This window comes from Crocodylus siamensis, chromosome 1, assembly GCF_052110815.1.
Source record: "Crocodylus siamensis isolate JL-2025a chromosome 1, ASM5211081v1, whole genome shotgun sequence".
Taxonomy (NCBI): domain Eukaryota; kingdom Metazoa; phylum Chordata; order Crocodylia; family Crocodylidae; genus Crocodylus; species Crocodylus siamensis.
Genome location: NC_143395.1, coordinates 9262521 through 9286956, shown reverse-complemented (window position 1 = coordinate 9286956; position 24436 = coordinate 9262521). Strand labels below are relative to the sequence as shown.

At 44.6% G+C, this 24436-nt stretch overlaps 1 protein-coding gene across 1 annotated transcript in view; it reads right to left on the bottom strand.

Annotated features, from left to right (window-relative positions):
- Nucleotides 1-23850, bottom strand: part of OPN5 (opsin 5) — a 34799-nt gene extending 10949 nt beyond the window's left edge. The window contains exons 1-3 of the mRNA XM_090031354.1: nucleotides 23627-23850; nucleotides 5594-5713; nucleotides 63-233 (exon numbers count right to left, since the gene is read on the bottom strand). Coding sequence (XP_089887480.1) covers nucleotides 63-233; nucleotides 5594-5713; nucleotides 23627-23756 — 421 coding nt within the window. The 5' untranslated portion in view covers nucleotides 23757-23850. The remainder of the gene's footprint in view (nucleotides 1-62; nucleotides 234-5593; nucleotides 5714-23626) is intronic.
- Nucleotides 23851-24436: the final 586 nt, after the last annotated feature.

The following is a 24436-nucleotide window of genomic DNA, read 5'->3' as shown; positions in this document are numbered from 1 at the left end:
AAATTCCTAAACATTCCCCCCAAGGAAGAAATTTGTTCAGTGAAAATGCCCTGGTAGCTTACCATAAGATAAGTGACAGATTTTCAGGTATCTATCCAGACTGACAGTCATCATGGTGATAAGGCTCCCACAGCCAAAGAAGAAACCAACCCATCCATACCAGCGGCAGCCAATCCAGCCAAAAATCCAGCGGTGAGAGAAGAAGGAAATGATAGTGAAGGGCTTTCCTGAAACTTCAAGGAGGGGAATAAGTGTGTCATTTTGTTTGTCCAAAACCCCTTTCAGCACAGACAAAACCAAGCCCTACTTTTACCTGTAATGATCACTGGGTTCAGTAAATACAGACATACAATCAATGAAAAGAGCAACACACTTTAAGTTGTGGAGCAGCACACAACTTCTAGATACCTCTAACTCACTGGCTCTCCCTAACTGAGGGACAAACTCCCAATTCCCATCTCTTCTTAATTAGGGAATGTCTCTAAATCATAACTTTTATCAGTACATTATCCACCCAGGAAATCAATGAGAAGATTGGTGTCTTCAAATACAGGGTAAAATTGCCTAGTGCCTCAAAACTTGAGTACCTCAAAACCTGTCGTGGCCCAAATATAGGATGCTAATTGTGAAAAAGGGTTACATTATGAAGGAAAGAAAGTCCAACCTAAGTATCCAAGGGAAGCGGAGGATTTTTCATCTCTTAATGTCTTCAGCTCAAAACCAGTTGCTTTTTCTCGAAAGTACATTCTAGTTCTAGTTCAGTCCAAATGTCTGGACCCTGGGAGCCCTGCCATCCCACACATAGGGCTCTCCAGGGTCCAGACATTTGGTGTCAGGGAGCAGTGGCAATTAACACAGCTTCTCTCCCCCACTGCCAAGTTTCAAAGCTCTGCAGGCCAGACAACATGGCCCTGCATGTGGGGACAAGGCTGCAGGCTTGATCTGGCATGGGGACCAATCCAGCACACAGGGTTGGGGCCCGTGCCAGACTGGCCTTGCACACCATGCTCACCCACAGATCAGATCCAGCTCTGCAAGCTGAATCCAAGCCACGAACAAACATGTGCCACTGATTCAGGCTGTAGGGCCAAATGGTTGGGCCCCACTGTGCTAGTTCAGTACAAGTTTAGGGGCTTAATACAGAGCTATGCGGGTGCAATTTAAAGGTTTGTATTATAAAGGAGATCAAATTGGATGATCCAACAGTTCCTTTGGGGCTGAACCTCTCTAAATCTTATGAAAAATACGCTCCAACATATCTTGGGAGTAGAAACAAAACAACCTCAGAGTTACAACACTGTAGAAAATGCTAATATTTCAAGATATGCTTTAGTCTGAAATTGGTATAAAATTGTAACATTTTTCATAAAACAGAAATCCAAAAAAACTTTTGATTTGAAAATGAAGTGAAATATTTCAATATTTTTCATGAAAAATTTCTCACGATTTATTGAATTTATCTGAACAGCTCCATTCAAACCAATTTGATATAATACTACAGTATTAAACTGTCATTAAATTATCCTGCACTTGTTTGTAATGTTACAGCGCCTTGAGGAACCGATAATTGAATAGCCTACTATCACTATACACTAGGCTCTTTGGCTAAAAGACTAGGGAAATAGGGAAACATACAAGAGGCAAGGATTTTTTGTGATATCTTTCCTGGGACCAGCTGTATGGTTGGAGAGCTTCTGGAAAAGCTTTCAGGCATCAAGTGCTCTTCGTTAGGCCTAAGAAAGAGGTTAAGCTGAGTGCAATAAGACTCTATGTAGCTGTAGACAGTCTGCTTGTAAGGATAGAGTAGGGCTGTAAACTGGAAATGAAGAGGTGTTATCAGAAGCTCTTGTAAAAAGAAAAAAGAAGTGTAGTAAAACAGGTACTCTAGTTAGTTGCAAAGGGAGATGTAGTTAGTGCTAGAAAAATGTTAGTGATAAGGGAATATAGTTTATCATTTTGTTGAATTTATTCAGAATAAAACACTGACAGGCAGAAAAATTTTTTAAAAATTAAATGTGGGTCAAAGTGACTAGAAAGAGAACATTTTGTTTTTCATTTTCTTGATAGAAGATATATAATTGCTAACTCAGCATTATTGCCATGGAAAATTTGAGTTTAACATAAATTATATTTTCTGTTCTCAAAATCACAGGAATGGAAAATTCCTGGATGGCAATACATAAAAGTATTTTAAAGGCGTACAACTTTGGGTTTTATTAACCATAACAAATTATTTTCTAGCTCCTAAGATCCATTTGGTTCATATTTTTAAGCTTTCCTTCAAAAACTCATGGGGTGCATCAACATGAGTGTGGACATTTGGTTCCCTGGGGACAAGTAGCAGTGGTGCACCTAGCACTGCCGCTTTTTGTCCCCGAGGAACACCCATGGCACACATACTTTGGCACATGGCAGGTTGCCCCAGGTGGCATAGGGGAGGCTGAGACCAGCACTGTGCTGGCCCCAGCAGCCTTATCTGGGATCCTAGGGGCCTCCCAGAGCTGCAGTCATGGTGATCCTGGCAGCCACAGCACAGCTCCAAGCGGCCCAGCTCCCCTGTTTAGCAGTGCATGTTGCCTGAGCATGCACTGCTCGGTTTGGTTCTTTTTCCCTTGGATATCCAGAGGTCAAAAAAAAACCACGGAGGGAAAAAAAACCCAGCAGTGCATGCTTGGACAGCATGCCCTTGCAGTGCAGAGAACTGTACATGTTTGCACTGCCACGTACCACATGACTGGGCTCATCTGGACACACCCTTGAAGGCTAGAAAGGTACTTTTTCTCTTTCAATGGCAATTAAGATTCTAATATCTCATCATTTGGGGCTTTAAGAATAAATGTCAAATACAAAGGTTAACTGTCAGTAAAAACACTATGCAGCTGCAGCTTGATTGAAGCTCCAACAGACAGAGCACAGCAGTGCTACCTGGTGTCAGAGTGGGAGTGCAGCACCCTGCAGGGACTGTTCGCTCACCCATGAGCTGCTGCTGCTGCTGCATCCAGGCTGCCTGTAATACTTTTGAGCCACAGGTCCATGCTTTGTGAGTCCATGCTGAGACAGTGTGAGTAAGGCTGATGGGGGGTTGGCTGAGGATGCACTATGGTGCAGAGTAAAGTCAGAGACATCAGGGTGTGGCGGTGAGCAGGGGATCCCTGTGGTGGCATGGGAGGGCAGCATTATGCAAAAATCTCAGTGCAGTCAAGCAGGATTTCCAACCCCTCCAAAATTTACTGCTAACTTTTTACTGACAATCATTTGTTTTTGTCCATGATTGATACTAGGAGGGCAGTAAAACACTGGAACAGGTTGCCCAGAAAGGTGGGGGAAGCTTCATCCTTGGAGGTTTTTAAGACCCAGCTAGACAAAAGCTTGGCTGGGATGATCTAGTTGGGGCTGGTCCTGCTTCGAGCAGGGGGTTGGACTAGATGTGACCTCCCGAGGTCCCTTCCAACCCTCATTTTCTATGATTCTATGATGTTATCTAAATTTGAATCCAGCCCTTGTAACTGGGGGCTGACAGCAGGGCAGAGCTGGCTGAAGAGTTACATTTACATTATTAAAACATAAATCGGTAAAAACCTGCATTAGTAAAAACATTTGGCTGACAACAAAAGTCTGGCAGATAGAGAGTAAAAAACAGATGTCTTCAGTTGGCAACCCTGCCTAGGATTAGCACAGAACCTATAGCAGTTTAGACCACTGATATTTTTTAGCTAAGGTGGCAAGAAAAATGTGCACCAAAAAAAAAGTTTGCAATGAGTGCTGGTATCCCTTAGAACCTAAACTGGAATCAGTGCATTCCCACAAAATGTGTCATTTTTTGGCATTAGCACTTCCTGAAAGGAAAATGTTTCCATGGGAAAATATTCAGTTTTAAATATTAGGGAGGGGTTAAAAAGCAGTATGTGTTCATTAAAATCAACTGATGCATAAAAGATTAACTAACTTGTTTGAAAATTATATGGTATGTCAGTTTAAGAACTGGGAACAGAAACTGGAAGTCCCGATTCTAAATCCTTGTTTTAATCACAGTCCTCACAAACCGACTGCAGCTTGCACGATCAAGGAACAATTCCTCATACTCCAATAGACAGCATCAAGATGAAAGTAAGTTTGCAGAAATGATCCAAGGCACAAGTGGGATCCTAATTAGAGACAAGAAACAAGCCTGGTCTAAAATTTATTTGATGCATTTCTGAGTGCTAGAGATGGAAAATAACGTCTGAAAATCGTTCAATGTGCAATATTGCTATGCAATATTGTTGTTGTTGTTGTTGTTGTTATTATTATGCTGGGACTCTACTTGCTACCAACACAAGCAAATAAATGCCCCAGTTGTGATTTAGTTGTGTAGCCACAGGCTGATCACTCAGCCACAATATAGCAAATTCTCAATCCCAATCATGACGTTTCTCAGAAAATGCAATGAAAATGACTGCTCTCTCTAAGGTGCATTAATTATGTTATTTAATAAAAATGTAAGGTAACGGCATCGTTGGTCCCTTTAAGCTCTTTTATGAACCACACCAACGACACCTTGTGGTCAGTTGGGTGAATGTCAAGAGCATATTCCTGGTGGATTTTCTTACAGCTAAGCTGGGTTGTCGTAACTGTGACGGTGGTAACTCCAAGGTGGTGGTTTTCAAACTTTTTTCATTGGCAGACCCCTAAAAATATTTGAATAGCAGTGAGAACCCCTTTGAATTGTAAGTATGGGTGTTCACATACTTTTGATTGATCATGGTCATCTTTCCTGGGCCCCTTAGACATAGTCTGCAGACACCCAGGGGCCCATGGACCACAAGTTGAAAGCCAGTGCTTTAAGACCTTCTCTTGGAAAAGAGTGCCCGCTTGCCATTGCGTGTAGGAGTCTCAGCAACTTGAAGAGATTTACGAAGGTTTATTGGATTACAAAACAAAGATTCACCAAGAGCAATCCACTTCCCTAATTTTACAAACGTTCAGATGGAAACTTGGGCATGCTGATCTTTCGATGACTTGCTATTTGTCTTACTCTTGGCAGCCTGCCATAGGCAGAGCACCCTTTTGTATGGGAAGGAAAATAGAAGGTGTCCCATTGTAAGCAGGGACCTAGACAGAAAATTATAACACTGGAGAGTGTGAACTCTTGACATTGCCCTCCCCTATTTCTATTGGCTGCGTTCAGTATGTATTTATGAGGGATTTAGATCTGTGCCGTGCCATTTGTAGAGCTAAAATATAATTTTCCTCAGCTGTGATAAAAGCAGCTTTGTGCCAATTCCAAAATGCCGGTCTGATCCTGAGTTAAACTCAACAGGAGTTTTGCCACAGGCAGGATTACTGGATCAGGTCCTATTTCTCTCTGTATTTTTGGTTTCTTTCCAAGGAGAAAGTTACTCCCCCTTAAAATTGCTCTTTAATCCTTTTTCCTCTCCTTCTGGTTTATGTGGAAAAAATAAAGCAGAAGCACGAAGGGCTGGATTCTGCCAGCCTGCACAAGGTTCCCAGGAGAGAGGAGCCTCATCTGCAGATTCAAGGGTAGAAGCTGGCTTTATATATCAGGACCAAAAAAACTGCAGATATAGTGAACAATACAATAGCACTGAATTACCTGAAATGCCAAAATCGCACACTGCTAGATTCACAGTCATTATCTCAGCAGGTTTCAGCTTCTTTTTCTGTCTTGCAGATAGAAAAATAACATATCCATTTCCCAATGTTGAGAGAACACCTATAATAAACACATAAAAAGGTAGAAGGTGGCACAAACGTCTCAGACTCAAATTCATGCAATCACTTAGCACAGGGATTCTATGCTATAGCCAAAAACGGATAGATCTAGGATTTTGATAGGGGGGGTACAGGTACATCATCACATGTAACACAGCATACATTTTCCTCCAGGTAAAAATAAACTGGAAGCTTTACTATCATATTTACTTGATTCCAAGATAAGGTTTTCCCCCTCCAAAAAATGGGGATCTTAACTACACAATTTTGTGACAACTGCTTTTGCACTATCCCCCTAGTTTTAAAATTGGAGGAAAGCAGAAGCAAAGATCTATTTTATCCCCCAGATTTTTTTCCCCTGCTCTAGCAGTGGAAGGAGGACAAATTCAAAGTGAACCTCCAATATTTAGATTGTATACCTGGAAAATCATAACAAATGTATACATTTTCTATATAGAGAATCGAATTACTAGGGGGTTGTCTTATAATCAGGGGCATCTTCTATTTGAGTAAATGTAGTAATATGCTAGGGCCATATTATTAAGTTTAAGCCTGGAAAAGCGTAGGCTCAGGGGTGATCTGATGGCCACCTATAAGTTTATCAAGGGTGACCACCAGGATCTGGGGGAACGTCTGTTCACCAGAGCGCCCCAAGGGATGACGAGGTCGAACGGTCACAAACTCCTGCAAGACCGTTTCAGGCTGGACATAAGGAAGAATTTCTTTACTGTCCGGGCCCCCAAGGTCTGGAACAGTCTGCCAGCAGAGGTGGTTCAAGCACCTACATTGAACACCTTCAAGAGTAAATTGGATGCTTATCTTGCTGGGATCCTGTGACCCCAGCTGACTTCCTGCCCTTTGGGCAGGGGGCTGGACTCGATGATCTCCCGAGGTCCCTTCCAGCCCTGATGTCTATGATATCTATGAAAGCTATAAGATCAAAGCAAAAACACATATAACTTTACTGGAATGTGCATTAATTTGCTAACACCTAAATTATGTATGAAAACATGACAAGCTAGGTAGAAGGTAATCAGAAGATCTTGTTTCTTTAGTCGGATTATCATTATAATTAAAGGCACATCTCTTTCAGATTCATTAAACAAAAGCAAGCCTTCCTGAGCATCTTGACCTTGACAGTGAATCCAATGCTTCACTGAAAGTTATTTCCATACCTGAATGGATGTTCACTTGATTTAATGTTTCCAAACCTGAGCTGATGTTTTTAGCTCTAATTAAAAATAACGCTCAGGGCTGTGAAATAAGAGCCCCATTAAGAGGAACAGCTAATAACAGAGCTACTGAAGAAAGACTTGCTTGATTAGTGGAACATCAAGACCATTAAAAATGCAGAGGGGGACATTAACACCTGTGGAATAAGAAGTTTAGAAGGAATGGGTAGATTGCAATGAGCCAAGGAGTCAAGTAACTCCCTTACTGCTGCCTGAATAGAAATGCTACTGCCACTGCCAGGCAGTTGGTTTTAAACGGGGTGGATCAGGAATCAAAGAGGGGTGCGACCGCACCACGGTACCCCATCTGGATCCATCCCTGTAGGCAACCCAACCAGTTATGGTGAGGAAAAATGGGGCAGGCACTTAACAGACATCAGTGACTCCCTGGGAACTGTCTGTGTGCACCTTCTTACCCCATGACAAATGAAAAGGAAACCATCATCAACTGAAAAAAGGCTAAGCTGCCCCTTTTATCATCAGCAGTTACTATAGAACAGATGATACGTGGTAAATCCCAGCCCCTTTTTACCTTGTGACAACCAGTTTGTGTGCCCTAGCCCTAAAGTCCGCAACCTCAGAGAGACTTCAAGCTAGAAGGCACTCAGAAAAGAGTAACAAAAATGAATACAGCCGGGACTGGAGGCTTATGAAATTATAAGTCTTCATCCTCCAAAACAATGGCAATCAAGAAGAGAGAACAGGGTGTGATAATACAGCAAGAACGATAGGCTGAATCAGGAAAGGAAGAATTCAAGAGTAATGCAAGAAAATTTCTCATGGTGTAGTACTACACGACGGAGCAGGGAAGTGTTGCGCCACTGACATCTGGACAGAGCACAGCACTGCAGAATATAATATACTCCAGCAAATCCCTTGTGGGATCTGCTGTGATAGAGGGAATTAACTCACTGGCAATGGCAGGCAACAGTCCAACCCTCGTGTCTCCTGGGAAATGCTACAAGAAAAGAAAACTTGATCTATGGCCAAGGCATTATATAGTGGAGTTATAAAAAGGGTAACATGTACAATCCTGATGACGGCTAATGACTACCACTCCTGCATGTACTCTGTCAACCAGTTGGCAAACAGAGGCATACATTGTATATCAAGGATAGATTTCATAGACATTAGGGCTGGAAGGGACCTCGGGAGATCATCGATAAACTGATTAGCTAAGAGTGTAGACACAAAATGATGTAACCAGGAGTGGTTTGGCTTGCAGTGTCTCCAGAAAAAAACACTCTATTTTGCACCCCGAAGAGGAGCAGAAGTTGCATCGTGGTAATAGAAAAAAAAAACTAGCAGGAGGCTGTAGCATAAATCATCTCTGTTTTGCAATCCAAAACAGCTTCAGCTGTGTCCTCTTTGAGAGTCCTTCCCTACCCAAAGTTTCAAACCCAGAAGGGAATAAATCCACATTGACTTAAAAAGCAGTTTAAATTAGAAATCATTTTTGGCTTGTAAACAAATCTCCTTCAACAGCAGCATTTCCCACTAAGGAACTGCTCTACTTTCAGCTCTCATTCGTCTTTTTCTACAGAAGATTTAGTTTGTGCTGTTTTATCCCTAGGTATTAGTTTCACATTTTTAGGCAACCATAAATAGGCATTTCTGATGATAGTACAAAAAAATGATCATAGAATCATAAAAAATGAGGGTTGGAAGGGACCTCAGGAGGTCACATCTAGTCCAACCCCTGCTCAAACCAGGACCAGCCCCAGCTGGATCATCCCAGCAAAAGCTTTGCCGGCCAGGTCTGAAAAACCTCCGAGGATGGAGCTTCCCCCACCTCTCTGGGCAGCCTGTTCCAGTGTTTTACTGCCCTCCTAGTGAGAAGGTTCTTCCTAATATCTAACCTAAACTTCCCTTGCTGCAGCTTGAAACTATTGCTCCTTGTCCTGTCATCTGCCCCCACTGAGAACAGTCCAGCTCCATCCTCTTTTGAATGCCCCTTCAGGTAGTTGAAGGCTGCTATTAAATCCCCCCTCAGCCTCCTCTTCTGTAGACTAAATAAACCCATTCCCTCAGCCTCTCCTCAAACATTATGTCCCCCAGCCCTCTAACCATTTTCATTACCCTCTGCTGGACTGTCTCTGTTTTGTCCACATCCTTTCTGTAGCGGGGGACCAAAACCAGACACAGCACTTGAGATGTGGTCTCACCAGTGCTGAAGAGAGGGGAATAATCACTTCCCCCAATCTGCTGGCAATGCTTGTAGTAATGCAACACAATACGCCATTAGCCTTCTTTGCCACAAGGGCACATTGATGGCTCATAGAAATATGAAACAAGAAGCTGGATTCTAGTCCTTTGAAAAGTAATAGGACTTTTGGCATTACTTCAACTATAGTATGAACATGAAATCTTAGTTAGACCAGGTTAATTCATTTGGCTTAGAGTCGGGTAGCTGAAAGGCGGCTTATGATCATTATGGTCAATGTTAAGGTGACTAGAACCAGACCTGCAACCTTACTGAGAGAATTTAGTGCCTTTTAAAGCATAAATACAACAATTCAGAATAATGCTATCAGCTGCAAGAATTATAGTACCTCTGTCCCCTTTCTGAATTTTGCATGGACCCTCCTCAGGTCTTTGATGTCCTTGGGTGCCCTTATCTATCTCAGTGTACAATCCTGAGATTCCTTTACTCTTAGATCAGGGCAAGATTCCAGTGCCTTTTTCATAAACTGGTTTGCCCTACACATTTGACTGAGTTCAGGCACTTACCGCTCCCTTCAGAAGCCTTTGACCAGTGTCATGGTTTAACCAAAGAGCCTTGCACAAAAAACCGTTCAACTAGAACTAGGGACAAAGATTTAGATAGGGAAAGAGTTTTAAACAAATAGTCTGTATGCGCATCTACCTTACCTGGAGTCATATCATCCTATGATAGAGTCATCGGCACACCTAGCTTCTCCAGCTATCCTCAGTAGGCTCTTCTGGTTCCCCTTTAGCGCTCTTTCCCACTAAGAGTGCACCCCAGTTCTCTGTCCTCCTGTGTTTTCCAGCCCTTAGTCTCTTCTTATTAAATCAGCTTTATAGGGGAGTCAAATATTGAGATAAAGGCCAAACCCAGATCATTCTCACAAGCACCTAATTTGGGCCTCAAAATATCCCTAGACACCTAGTTTGGGGTCTGGCCTATGCTGAGAAATAAGGCAGATCAAGCACCTGGGCTCTGCCTAAGTTCCATTATGATTCACATCGAGGCTGGGGGTGTCTAGCAAGGCCTGCACCACGGCTTTCAACTGAGAAGGAGCTCAGAAAACCCAGGAGTGGGAAAGCTCGGGGAGACAGCCGGGACAAGTATAAACTTCCAGAGAGGGGGAAATTATTTGTTTGTTAAGGGGTGCATATGAGGCCCTGGACCAAGAATGTGAGATGCTGCTCCAAGACGTTACAAGTGTTCATTCTCTACATAAAATGTGCCTAAAGATGCACAGGGCCAATGAGTAGGATTTTTTAAGAGCTCAGAAGCAAATGAAGTATTAAAACTGTGCAGTGGTCAGACGCTATGTTAATAAAGATGATATAACTCCTCCTCCAATGGGTAGAGAGGGCACATTGCTACTATGCAAGTATTCAGAGAGGACTGTGGCTTCTTCGCTCCAGGCACTGCTCCAGAGTTCACAGTTGTCAAAAGACAACTTTAAAGATTTCTTCCCCAGCCTTGCCCCCAACCCCACTCCCACCCATCATCCAGGCATACTGAAATCTCTCCTTTCTCACCAAATCCGTCCCTATACTCAGGGGAATCATCGACATTTGGAAAAGACCTGGACTAGAACCTGCACGAACTAATCGTGGGACAGGGTCTCCCACATTTACACTGGGTTTAACTGATTGAAGTTAGCCAGCCCCCGGCTAGATGTCACCCACTGACAGGGTTTTAAACACAACAGCGCTACTTCCCTGGCCTGTTTCACACTGTGTTAGTTATGGCATGTTCCCAAGAATTTTCTAGTGCAGAAAAAGCCAGAGACGAGAGGCATTGAGCAATCCTTTTAAACAGGAAATGTCTCTTCACCAAGTGGTATTGGAGGGAGGCAGAGCCATCATACGGTTCACAGAGAGTGCCATTATCAGGCATCTGGTGGGTGAAAAGCAAGAGGGAAAATGAATTCTTCACTGGTGTCAGAGGAAATCATTTGTTATCCTGAGTCACAGCACTGGAGTCGTTCAGTAAAGCGCCATGCGGCTGCCACGGACAAGGCCTAGAGAGCCCATCCCTCCTCTGCCATGGAAATCATTCCCTGTGGATCTTTGCCAGGCCCCAAACAGCTTTGAAAATTGAAACAGCTTTCCATAAATCCCTGAATGTAACACATGCTCCTTCAAGGAATAAGGACCATCTTTTTTCACTAATAGGATTACAAACACCTGAAATGGCTCAATGGGTTTCCAGAGGTAAGGGACAGAATGACAATGGCACAGGGACAGAATGACACTGCTTCCTGCAAGGATTTTGCCCTATTCAAACAAAGAGAAGCCTTTATAGCACTGAAAATAATCCAGATCATCACCATAACTCTGAATCCTGCCTCTGCTGGATGGTAGAAATGCAGAAATCAGCACCAATGATCCTTGACATCTCCCATCCGGATGAGAAGGTACCATACTCCCTAAAGTAGTCTGATGAATGCTAAAGAAATCAACCACTGAAGCTACAGCCATGACAAAATGTCATCCTGCTTTCCCAGGCAAGCTGATTGAAAACCTGGCAAAAAATCCATCTTCAGTGCCACCAGCTAGCTAGCCGAAACTTGGCAGTCAAACTTCTCACCACAATGCAAAGACAGAAGCACAGACTTCAAGCATTTTTTTGGGGAGGGCTGATCTCCTTACCCATAGATAACAGAATGCACCTGTATCTATCTCGCTGGCTCTTCCCATAGAAAATAATGGATCCTGCTGTTAGTTACAAAATATTCATGTTTTGCAGGGAAACTCCTTGCCTCTATCTCAGACCAAACTCACAGGTCACTGTAGGCAACTTATTTTCCAACCCCAGAGCTCCCACCTATAGCATCCCAAAAGGCTCAGTCTTTGCCCTTGTATCATTCATACAGGTTGCAGTATGAAAAAGCGCTCGGCTACTTAAACAACCATCTCCTGCTGAAGCCAAAAAATCAGCAGCTAGCACAAACAAGAATGAGATTGCACTTTGCAGAATATGCCTTCCCCTACTACCAAAGCCATTTCCCTTAAGATAAATGCCATTAGCAAGTTTAGGATCGTTTTGGACTCTGCAGCACTGCTGGACATTTAATGGACCAAAGCACACCCCACATTTCCATTTGAAGCTGGCCAGAAGTTGGTGTCTCACTATATCATGTGCAAACATATCTACCTGGTCAGCTTTGCCTACTGAAGACGGATTCAGCTCTGCCTCTGTCCCAATAAGATATGTAGGGGATTAGCGTGCGCTACTAGAAAAACCATGGCCTCCTACCATTGCTATAACTCAACAGAGACATCATCAGCCAAAAATGAGGAGGTTCCTGGATGGCAGAGAAGGAGCTTTACCAGGGGTAGGACCTCAGCTATTGAACTTGATTTCACAGAGGACACAAATGTTCTGGAATTAAAAATCTTTTTAGAACTCAAAGCAAAACCCATTTCTTTTATTTGATTTTGCCTCAGTGATAAAGGAATAACAAAACTATCCTCTCGATATACTGGAAATTGTTCTTGTTATTAGTATTTTCCTGTAGTTCTGTAAAAAAAAAAAAAAAAAAAAAGGATCTTTAACCAGAAATGTGATTATCCTATAATTTTGTTTCCATAGTTTTCTACTGGGTATAAAACTCATTTAAAGAGTTTCCAGTTCTCATGACTATAAATTTAATCTTAATCATAAGAAGAAACAAATATCTTTTTTTCCCCCAACACAGCTCCTATGAGGTTGAGTCAATGACTGTATTTTAGTTTTGTCAAATAAATGCTGTAATGCTTTTTTGTGCCCATTTTTCATTGCCTCTCTAGGGAAATCAGGTATAATATTTTGTGTATAATACCATGAAGGTTAGTTTTGGAATACCCCTCAAAAATACATACCATTTTCTGGTACCCTCCAATAATTTTGACAGACTGCAAATCTACAGATAATTCCAAGTCATTTTTTTCTGTGACATGGGTTATCCAGTATATGAGAATTCACTACTATTAATAACAGTAGTATTATTGTTATTATTATGAGCACTATATGAACACAGGGGCCTGATCCTGCTAATGACTGTGCAGCTGGCCTCTTATGCCTGTATGTACTGTGATCAAAATTAGGCTCAGAGCAAGAATGCTATACCAAAATTTTATCATAAATGGCATCAAAATAAGGATTTAAGAGGTCTGCTAACATATACAAGAAATTATCTGAGACTATAGAGATGAAACTGCTACTTAGGATTTTGAAAGAAAGATCTTAGGGTGTTTGTAGATGACATTTTAAAGTGGGTTTAAAGCAGGTTAAATGCCTTTTGCACCACTTTAATGGCATTACTGTTTGCACATTTGGCGGCATATTGCACATTAATTCCAGCTGTTGTAGCACATTCGGCAGCGTAATTCACCTTAAATGACTTTGGGATGCAGCAAATGATTTTGGGGTGCTACAAAGTAAAACACCTTTGAGGCATTTTAGCTTCCTACCCTATTGTCGCGCAGGGAAGCACCAGGCTCTTCGCGGCTCAGGGGCTGTGCAGGCAGACCATGCAGACAGCCCGGCAGCAGCCCGGGAAGGCAGGCTCCACAGAAGGAAAAAAAAAAAGTGGCAAGCCTGATCTTTCCCCCGACCCAGAGCCTGCCTGCTTGCCTGGGCTGTGCAGGGGCCCGGTGCTTCCTCTGCAGCTGCGGTTTCCCCCAGGACTGCCCGAGCCAGATGCCTGCAGATGGGTGCCACTGCCACGGAGGGAAGCACTAGTCCCTCCTCCCCCCGCAGCTCAAGGACCACTCTGCCCGTCAGCATCTCACTCTCCTCTCCCCGCCACTGGAGAGGCAGGTAAGGATTAGGCTCCGACATGGGTGTAGATGACACATGGGGTTACTTCACCCTAAACTGAAGTGGTGTTTTTAAAATAACACCATTTCATTTTAGAGGGAATTAAACTCCCATGTCGTGTACAAATGCCCTTATACCATAAAAGTAAAAGACACCCTTTTCTGGCCAGCCATAACTTCATGGCCTGATCTTCTGTAGTATCATGCCTCATGGAGTCACTGCTCACAGGCAAAGGGGGTTATTCTAATTTAGAAGCACAGGTATATAGTACTACATAAAAGTGCAAGAGAGTAAAGAGCATCTTCAGAGGCCAAATTAGAGGAGAGTCTTGTTATCTCTCTAGTCTTTGTGTTTGCTTCCAATGTATTAATGTATCCATTCACATGGAGATTCTGGCATGAGGAACAAAAATTCATTTGCATTCATTAGATTTTTTGGGGATACACTGGGCAAAATCCATATTGTGCTTTAAGGGTACATCTATGCCATCTCTCCAGTGCCACTGAGAAGAACAATCCCACACACCTTCTCTCATTTCACAAGCACCAAATCTGGCAACAAGATGGTGAAACCACCCTGAGGCACCAGACACCCAGGAGCCCCAGGGAAGCAGTATAAATGTACCTCTCAGCATGATTATATCTAAAAATTAGGTTTCTGTCCCCATGAGGATGATTCAGAGAAACAGGTTGAAGTGCCTAGCATCCCTATACCATGAGTTGGGAGAGTTATGTGTTTCGGGGGGCTGGGGAATGGGGTGGTGATCAGACAGCCCAGAGGCCCCTAAGGCTGGCTAACAGGAAATACAAAATGTGAATCTGAATATTTGAAAACTGTTATCATGTCCTACTTTAATCTCCTTTTCTCCAGCCTATACATACCTATGTTCTCTCAATCTTTCTTCATATGGCTTGGCTTCCAAGTCCTTTATCATTTTTGTCTCTCAGCTCTGGGTCTTCTCCAACTTCTCCGCACCCCTCTTAAAAGTGCAGCCCGGAACTGCATGCAATATTTTAGATGTGACCTAACCAGAACCAAGTGGAATGGCACAATCACTCCTGTTGAAGCAGCCCACAATTACATTTGTTTCTTTTGTGACTATGTCACATTGCTGACTGACACTGAGTCTCTGATCCACCAAAACTCATAAATCCTTTTCATTAGAGGTGCACCGATACATCGGTCCAATATCGGATCGGTACTGATATAAAGAAAACTGGCTGTATCAGATATTGGCCCAATGGGGCCAATACGTTGGCTGATAAATGCCCGTGCTGTGCATACCCACAGCACAGCACTCAGGCAGCAAAGAGCACAGATGACAGCATGGACAGCTGCCTCCAGCTGGTAAGTCCAGTGTGGTAGAAGGGAAGGGGGCAGGGAAAAGGCATGGGGGGGGGAAATCAATGCCCCCCACAGTGAGGGAGGGGTCAGGGGCAGGCACTGCCCAGACAGGATGCGGGAGGCAGAGCCACAGTTCATGGCGGGGAGACATGTATCCCAGGAAGGCACGGGGGGGCCGTGTGCCCCCCGGATCTGCATGGGCAGGGTGAGCTGCAGCCGGGGTTGTATGGGACTCATCTCAGTGGGGGGCTGGGCTTGGGGTGGGCTTTGGCAGCACTGGGAGAATGCTGCAATCAACCCCAAATTTTGCTGCCAGTCCGCTCCCAGTGCTGGCACCGCCAACTACCTGGTGCTGCCCCAGCTCTTTCTGGCACATAGGTGGAGGCAGGGCATTGAGCCAGGGCTGCACTGGATGGCTGGCAGCAATGGAGTGGGGATCAGAGCTGCAGCAAAATTTGGGGTAGATACAGCATCCTTCCAGCACTGCTGGCACCTGCTCCAAGCCCAGCCCCTGCCAAGAAAAGCCCCGCACAGCCCTGACTGTAGTCTGCTTTACCCTGCTCCACCCTGCCCCACACAGATGCAGGAGGCACACACCTGCCTACCATGCCCTCCCAGGGTGCAATCAGCAGTGAGAGCCGCCTCCCCTCCTTCCCATGAGCCACGGCTCTGGCCCCATCCTGCCTAAGCAACGCCTGTCCCTGCCCCCTCCCTCACCACAGGGGGCATTGATCTTCCCCCCCATGCCCCTTCCCTCCCTCTTCCCCTTCCACCACACTGGACTTACCAGCTGGAGACAGCTGTATCAGAAATCAGTTCGGTATCAGCAGATATGCCTCCTTAAATATCAGCTATCGGTATCAGCACCAAAAATCTGAATTGGTGCACCCCTACTTCTCATCAATGCAAATACTGAGCCAGTTACCTCCTGTTCTGTATCTATGCATTTGGTTATTCTTCCCTAGGTGTAGGTATCTGTGTTGGACTTCATTCAGTGATCCCCAGCCTAGCTCTTCAAACTATCAAGAAAATTTTTGTTCTACTCCCATCCTCCAAAGTGTCTGCAGTACTTTCCCATTTCAAGTCATTTGCAAACTTGATCAGGAAGCACTCTTATCATAGCCTCACTATGAATAACAAACATCTTCAGCATGCTAAAGCAAGTGCATGCATGCTGGAAAATAAGCAGCAGCAATTCCTCACAGTTGAGGATGATTGTCTTCTCTGATTGTCTTATCTATAGGCCCAAAAATGGCTAACTAGGCCAATCCAGGACTGACAGTTCCTTCTGCAACTCCGGCATGTATTTCTGTGTGGAGTGGATGGCTCTCAATTCCTCATTCTGTCTGCAACAAGCTGTTTCTACCATTTTCAATTTCCTGTTGTTGTTCTGAGGTTTCAAAATACTGAGATTTTTGCAGCAAATTCTTCCTCCTTTTGGGGTGGTCCTGGGCAGTAGTCTCCCACAAATTGATCTCAATGTTGCATTTTTTCCAATTTGACCTGAAGAATATCCTTGAAAGGCTTTCTTTGCCCTCCTTCTGGGCAAAATAAAACTTGCTTCAGGAGTCTGGAGTCAGACATGCAGATGATGTGGCCAGGCCAATGAAGTTGATGCTGAACCTTGAAGCTCATTGGTGTTTGCTTGTAAGATGATGCTAATGTTGGTCCATTTGTCTTCCGACTGGATTCAAATAATCTTCCATAGGCAGCGTTGATGGTAGTCCTCCAGAAACTTTAGGTGTCTCATGTAGATTGTACACGTCTCAGCACCATACAGGAAGGTAGGGGTCATGGCTGCTGATAAACCATGAGCTTGATTTTGAATCTGATGTTATGATCTTTGAACACCCATTTTCTCAGGCATCTGAAGGCTGCACTTGCACATTTAAAGCAATGTTAGATTTCATCATTGATGTCAGCCTTCTGTGAGAGAGAGATTTGGAGGTACAGGGAATACCCAACATTCTCCAGAGTCTCACTATAAATCTGAACTACTGGAGCTGGGAACTGTTCATTATGAACTTGTTGATGAAGAATCTTAGTCTTCTGAATGTTAAGCATTAGTCCCATTTTCTTGTATGCCTTCATAAAGACATCGTCGATTACCTAAAGGTCTGCTGCCAAATAAGCACAAACTACAGCACTATCAGCATACTGGAAGTCAATGACTGAGTTCTGGGGATCTTGGTTTTGGCTCGGAGTTTGTTGAGATTAAATAGTTTACCATCCATTTGGTAGTTTAGCACCACTCTGACTGGAAGCTTGTCAGTGATCAGATGTAGCGGTGCAACGAGGACTGTTGAGAAGAGTGTCAGAGCGATGATGCAGCCTTGCTTAACTCCTACCTTAACCTCAAAGGGATCTGTGATTACTGAGAACCAACACTCAGATACCATTGTGGAGCAGGTGAAGAATAGGTGAAGAATTTTGGTGGGCATCTGTACCTCAGAAAGATCTACCATAGTGTTTCTTGGTTGGCAAAGTTGAAGGCATTTGTGAGGTCAAAGAAGGCCACATGGAGGAATTTATATTGTTCCCAGCATTTTCCTAACTGGTGAGAAGCAAAGATCAAGTTGGTTGTGACTCTTGATGTCTTTAACACACACTGGGAGTCCAGGAGGAGCTCTTCAGCAAGTGAAAAGAGATGGTTTAGAAGGATTCTTGGTAGTAGACAGCAAGGTGATCCCTCTGTAATTTCCATTCAAACCTGTCTCCTTTCTTAAAGATTTTCATGATCACAGAGCTGTGCTGTAAGCTTCTCTCACCCCAACTTGAAGATTCTGACAAGGATTCCACCTGATCCAGATGCCTTGTCATTCTTCATCTGCTTGATGGCTTTCCTCATCTCATCAAGGATTGGAGGCATTCCAAGATAATCTCTAACTGGTTGTTGTGGGATGGAACTAATAACACTGTCATCAACAGCAGTCTCAGTCAACAACAGTCTCAATGACTTCAGAACGCTCCCTTCAAGGAGGCATTGATGGCTCCCCTTTCCTTAATCAGGTCTCCTCCATCCTCAGGTCTCAAGGAGGTTGGTTTTTGAGTTCTTGGACTACAGGTGGCTTTGAAAAAACCACACATATCATGCATGTCAGCAAAATGTTGAACCTCCTTTGTCTTGTCTTCCCACCATCTATACCATCTATTCTTTGGACCTTTGTCTTGGCTTGTTGATGATTCAATTTCCTTTGCTTTGAGCTGATGTCATTCTGCTAAGCACAAAAGGCTTTGTGAATACGGTCAATCAGTTCTTGGATCTTCCAGTCATTCTCATCAATCCACAGTCTCGATGTTTCCTGGCAGTGAATCCAAGCATCTCTTCACAAGCGCAGAATACGATGGACTTAAAGGCACCCCAAACACTGTCGACATTGTCCCCTTGTGGTTGATTGCAATTCACCAGCTTTTCATTGAGGCACTGGTAGAAGAGGTTTCACTTGATTGGGTCCTTGAGTCCTTTGACATTGAACTTCTGTCAGCATTGCTTCTGTTGCAGACTTCGTTTGGATGACAATTCGAGTAACATAATTGAGCAGATGAGTCCTAGCATAGTTCAAGTAAGGCATGCATCTTTGCGATCCTGGGTGTGAACAATAATATAGTCAATCAAGTACCAATACTTAGATTGTGTCTATTGCCAGGATGTATTGTATCTGTTTTTCTGATGAAACAGGTTGTTGGTGATGGCGAGTCCATGTTCTGCGCACTTGGTCAAGAGGAGAATGTTGTTAGAGTTGACCTTTCCAACTCCTTCCTTGCTGATTCCTCCATTCCAGAGATTTGAGTCCCTTCTGACTCTGGCATTGAAATTGCTGAGCAGAATAACTCTGTTTCCCTCCAGACCATCACAGAGGACTTGGTCATGGTTGACAAAGAATTCCTCCTTTGTTTCAGCAGTGGTGTCAAGAGTTGGGGTACACGTGTTGATAACGGTGTTGTATTGGCTCCCTGCCAATTTAAGGTGGAGAGTCATGGGGTGCTCAGTCATTCTGAAAGGGAACTCATTGAGCTGGTCTAAGAGTTCATTCTTGATGGCAAAGCCAACTCTGTAAAGTTGCTGTTCTCCTTCCTGTTTACCCTTCTAGAAGAGGGTAGAGCCACCTCCTTGTTCTCCTTGTTTTGTTTTTTCCCATGTCTGTAACCAGCTCTAGAGAAGACTGCTATGAAAAGCTAATTGGATGCTCTCTGAAAAACATGGGGATCGCACTTTGTTCAGATCAATTGTGGAAAATGTGCTTATCAAAGCCTTCTGAAAGTCATGGAAGTGACTTGGAAGAGCTGCTTAAAGACACTCTTGGTTTAATCTTGTTACAAATCAGATGACAAATCTTGAGGGCCACTGTATTATTGTTTTATGGAAACTTCACAACAGCTAATGGTGGGGAGTTTGGAACTCAAATCTCTTCTATGAGATGGTCTTTTGTTTAAAAACCATCAATTTCAGAACCGTGAGTAAGAAAGTGGTAAGAACAGTACAGAAATCTGGAGTTCCTTTAAAGCACTACAGCTTTGGCTACTAACAAGGCTGCATATATAACAAAAAAGTGGGAACAGAGTCTCAAAGCACTGCTTTCTGAATGCCATGCATGTGACTTGCATGGCATTTTTTCAGTTTAGCTAGGATATATAAAGAAACACTCTAATAAGTGTTAATGAATTTGTTAGGACAGATAAATGGGCCTTCCCTATCTGCAAGATATGGTTTCATCTGTGTCTCCGGGCAAAAGGAAAAGTGCCCACAATATCACCTTCGCAAGAAATCACAAGGTGGGGAAGTTTCCCTGAAGCCACCTATTTTCACTCCAGTTACTTTGAAGATTAGTGGAATTTTTGCAGAAGATCACAAGCAAAATTGTAGTTCAGCAGCTGAGGGTAAGATCTGTCTGTACACATGGCCAAAAATAATACAAATATTTAAGCAACAAAAACATTTGCTCCAAAAAATGACATTAGCTCTCATCTTCTATAACCCTCCTCCCCACCGAAACACAAGCAAATAAGGTGGCAAATAATTAAACTGAGCTTGCCAACTGGGCAGAGCCTGACAGTCAAACAAATAAATGCTTGTTTGCCAAGAGAGGCAATACTGAACTCAGAAGCAAAATTACAAAGCTACGTGCATTCCAGTGCTCTTGTTAAAAAACGATGTGCTTTTGTCAGCAGGCTCCCATTTTTTGAGGGCGTGCAAAGTGCTTGATCCCAGTGGATGCATCCCGACTAGCATGCATGTGCCTGTTGTCAAACTAGCTGCAAAAGGAACACTAAGAATGAAAAAATGTTCCCCACGCTGCCTATTTGCAGCACAGGCTCTAAATTTGATACCTGGATTTCCAGGTATGAAAGAAAAAACACCCAGAAAAAAAGTAGTGCAGGGCACGAAGCAAGTGGAGACTGGGTCCTCCAGAGACACTTTGGCATCTGACCAAAGCATTGCTATGGTGCCCCTGATGCTCCAGCATGCTGCCTAATCCTGCAGGGCAAGCAGAAGCAGAGCAAGACTGCGGCATGACCGAGGCCCTGACCCACATCCCCCCACAAAACTCACATCCTACATGCCCAGCCAGTCATATGGGATGGGACAGGACCTGCTGGTGGGAGCTGCAGCTGCAGGGGCAACTGCCATGCTGCAGCCCTGTCCCAGCTCACACCAGTGATGGGCCATCAAACTATGTGGCCCCAGCGTGGGGAGGCTCCTGGTCTCAGGAACCTCTTGGGGGTGACAGGCTGAGGGTAGAGATGGGGTTTGGAGGTGGGGGAGCACTCTGGGTAGGAGAGGCTGCCAGAGCAAGGCTAGAGCAGCCTGCACAGAGGGAGGCCAGCCTGGAGCAGAAGGGTCTTGCCCAACCCAGTCCCTGAGCCCCAGTCAAGGACTTCCTGGGAATGGCATGGTGATCACTGGGGCCTGGGCACAGGCACAAGGAGCAGAAGAGCTCAGAGCCACAATGCAGCCAGTGAAACAGTTTCAGCTGGACCCATGTCCTGGTGCTGGGACAGAGCTGCTGCCAGGAGGGAGCTAGTGGGGACAGGCAGGGCCTGTGGCTCAGGAGTAAGGGGCAAGGGCAGGGCAATGCTCCACCTCCTGGTGAGCAAAGTGGGCAGGGGCAGCTCTGATTTTTCTGTGTTTAAAAACCCAGAAGCACATGCCAGTGTATAAATATTTAGATTTTTTATTATGATGATAGTGGCACTGGTAGGCTGCCAAATTGCTTTAAAATGGTAAATATATCAGTAAAACTTTGCCCAATTGATCCTCTCTATATAGTGTAGTTTCATTTGAATCACAGAAGAACACAGATTTGGGGTATTTTAATGAGAGAATTTGGGGGTTTTATCAGAATTTGCTATTTTTAAACAGGGAACACCAGGCTCTCTAATAGTGAGACAAGTTGTGAGACCCAGGCAGAGGAGCCTGCCCAGGGCCAGCACCAGGGACCCAGCTGGAGGGCAGACAAGGTGGCTGACCTGGCCATTTGGGGCCAGAAGGACATGCTTTCATAGTTCAAAGTGGGGCCTCTGCAATGAGAGGGGGGAATGGCAGGGTGGGAGCACCAGAAGATATAACAGCAGTGCCACACAAAGGCCAACTGTGCAGACACAGCCCACTGGCAGCTGGTCCAGAGGTGCAGGAGGCTCTCCTACAGTGCCCGCACCACAGCCCAGGCAGCTCTGTAGTCCTCGTCTGGGCCTGGCAGGCACACAGCCGTGGGGCCGCATGCTGTTGCAGGTGGCAGCAGGTCACAGCCAGGCAGCAGCCCCCACTGCCAGACTGCTGCAGTGGGTAGAGGGTGCAAGGGTCACTCTAGGTTAGGGCTGCTTCAGTAGTCCAGATGGCATAAGGGGCTAGTGTCCACAGATACAAATTGGCTGGGCCCCAAAAGCTCCTGAGAGCAAGTAGTCTTGAGCCGCTCACCAGGGCAACTTTTTATACAGCTGGGGCAAGCACAGGTGCTGGAGCACTCCTGTGAGCAGGTTAGCAAACAACTGTTCATTGAGGGATTTCTTGCACTTTTCTCTGAAGTATCTAGAGAGGACTGCTGTCTACAGCAGGCTACTGGCCTGGATGGACCACTGGCCTGACACATTACAGCAATACTTGGTCTCCCATGATGTCCTCATGGTGAAATTGGGCAACTGTGGACTCAACAACCTTACAGTCCAGTGGCTGAGGAACTGGCTCTGTGGTCAGACCCAGAGAGTGACAGTCGATGGAACCAAGTCAACATGGCACCTGGTGACCAGTGGAGTCCCCCAGGGTCAGTACTTGGACCATTACTCTTTAATATATTCACAAATTATCTGGTTTCAGAAGCAGACTGGCTAAGTTTGCAGATAACACCAAACTATGGGGAAATGCAGTCACACTAAAGGATAGTCTGGTGATTCAGGCCAACCTGGACAAGCTCACAAGGTGAGCAGATCAAAACCTGATGACATTCAACACAGAGAAATGCAAGGTGCTCCACCTCGGGAGAGAAAAACCACATCATACTTATAGGCTCAGCAGTGCTACACTCACTAGCACCATGAACAAAAGAGACTTGGGGGCCATGACTGATCACAGGATGAACATGGGCCACCAAAGTGATGCCGCAGCCAGCAAAGCAAATAAAACTCTGGTTTGCATCTACTGATGCATTTCAAACAAGACCCAAGAAGTCATCCTCCCACTTTACTCAGCCTTGGTGAGGCCGCAGCTGGAGTACTGAGTCCGATTCTGGGCTCCACACTTTAGAAAAAACATGGAGAAACTTGAGAGAGTCCAGAGGAGAGCCACGCACATGATTAGAGGTCAAGAGAACAGGCCTTATGAGGAGAGGCTGAGAGGCATGGGACTCTTCAGCCAGGAGAAGAGAAGGCTCAGGGGGGACTTGGTGACAGTATATAAAGGGGATGTATCAGGAACTGGGAGAACGTCTGTTCACCAGAGCGCCCCAAGGGAAGACAAGGTCTAATGGTCATGAACTGCTGGAAGATGGTTTTAGACTGGACATTACCACCTGAGTCTCCAGAATCTGGAATAGACTCCCCCCAAAAATGGTGCGAGCATTGGGCAAAATGGTGGATACCTTCAAGAAACTGTTGACCCCAGCTGACTCCCCACCCTTTGGGCTGGGGAACTGGACCCGATGATCTCGCAAGGTCCCTTCCAAGCCCTAATGTCTATGAAATACCCACATTCCTAATACAAAAGTGTTAAGCCACCATCCCACCATATCTTTCTTTCCATTGCATGACCCATCACAATCTTTTCTTGTTACAGCTTTTTCTGCAGCTGCCTGACAAACAGCACTGTGGCTTGCACACCTTCCAATGAATAATTGAAGACACTTACCAACGATAGTTAAATAAAATCCAGCTGCTATATCAGCTTCCTTAGAGAGCTTTGATGTGAAAGGGTCTTCATCCCGAATGTAGTGAGGGAGATATTCATCCTGGGATGAACTGCTGTGATTTGAAGTCATGCTTCTTATGTCCAGATTTGCGTCTAAAAAGCAAAACAAGAGAGTACATAACAGATTGCAGCTGCCACCAGGAATTGCTATAAAACCTTTGCTCATGTGTAGAGGGCATCACCCCCCTTCCCTATCTTTGTTCCACTGGCTCCTGGCTTCCATGTCAAAACCTATTTCAAATTGCTCAGCTTGGTTTCAGAAGCCCCAACTGACTAGTTGAAACTTATTTAATGGCTTTCTCTACTGAGCTATGTAGGTACTGATATGGTCCTCACTGTAATATAGCTGAGCAGTATCTCTACTCCCCCTCTACTCTGCTCACATATTGTGTGACTTCAGGCAAACCATGAAGTCTCTTTGTGTCTCCCTCCCCATTCATTCTTTTTTTGCCTTGCACACTTTTTTTACTCCACGCATAGTTGTCTTGTGGAACTCATTACCATAGGAGCTTGTAGAGGCAGATAGTACAGCCAGGTTCAAAAAGGGACTAAGGCCATTTCATGGATGCCAGATCTATTAGTAGTTATTAAACAGAACAGTGAAGGATGTATCCTCTGGCATCTCTAAAGCAATGATGGTGGATGCTAGGAAAGCTGATGAGCAGGGGACAGGTCACTCTAGATATACCCTGTTCATTTGTTTTCCCTTTTCCAAGAAGGGGTGTCAAACATGGCCCACGGGCCACATCT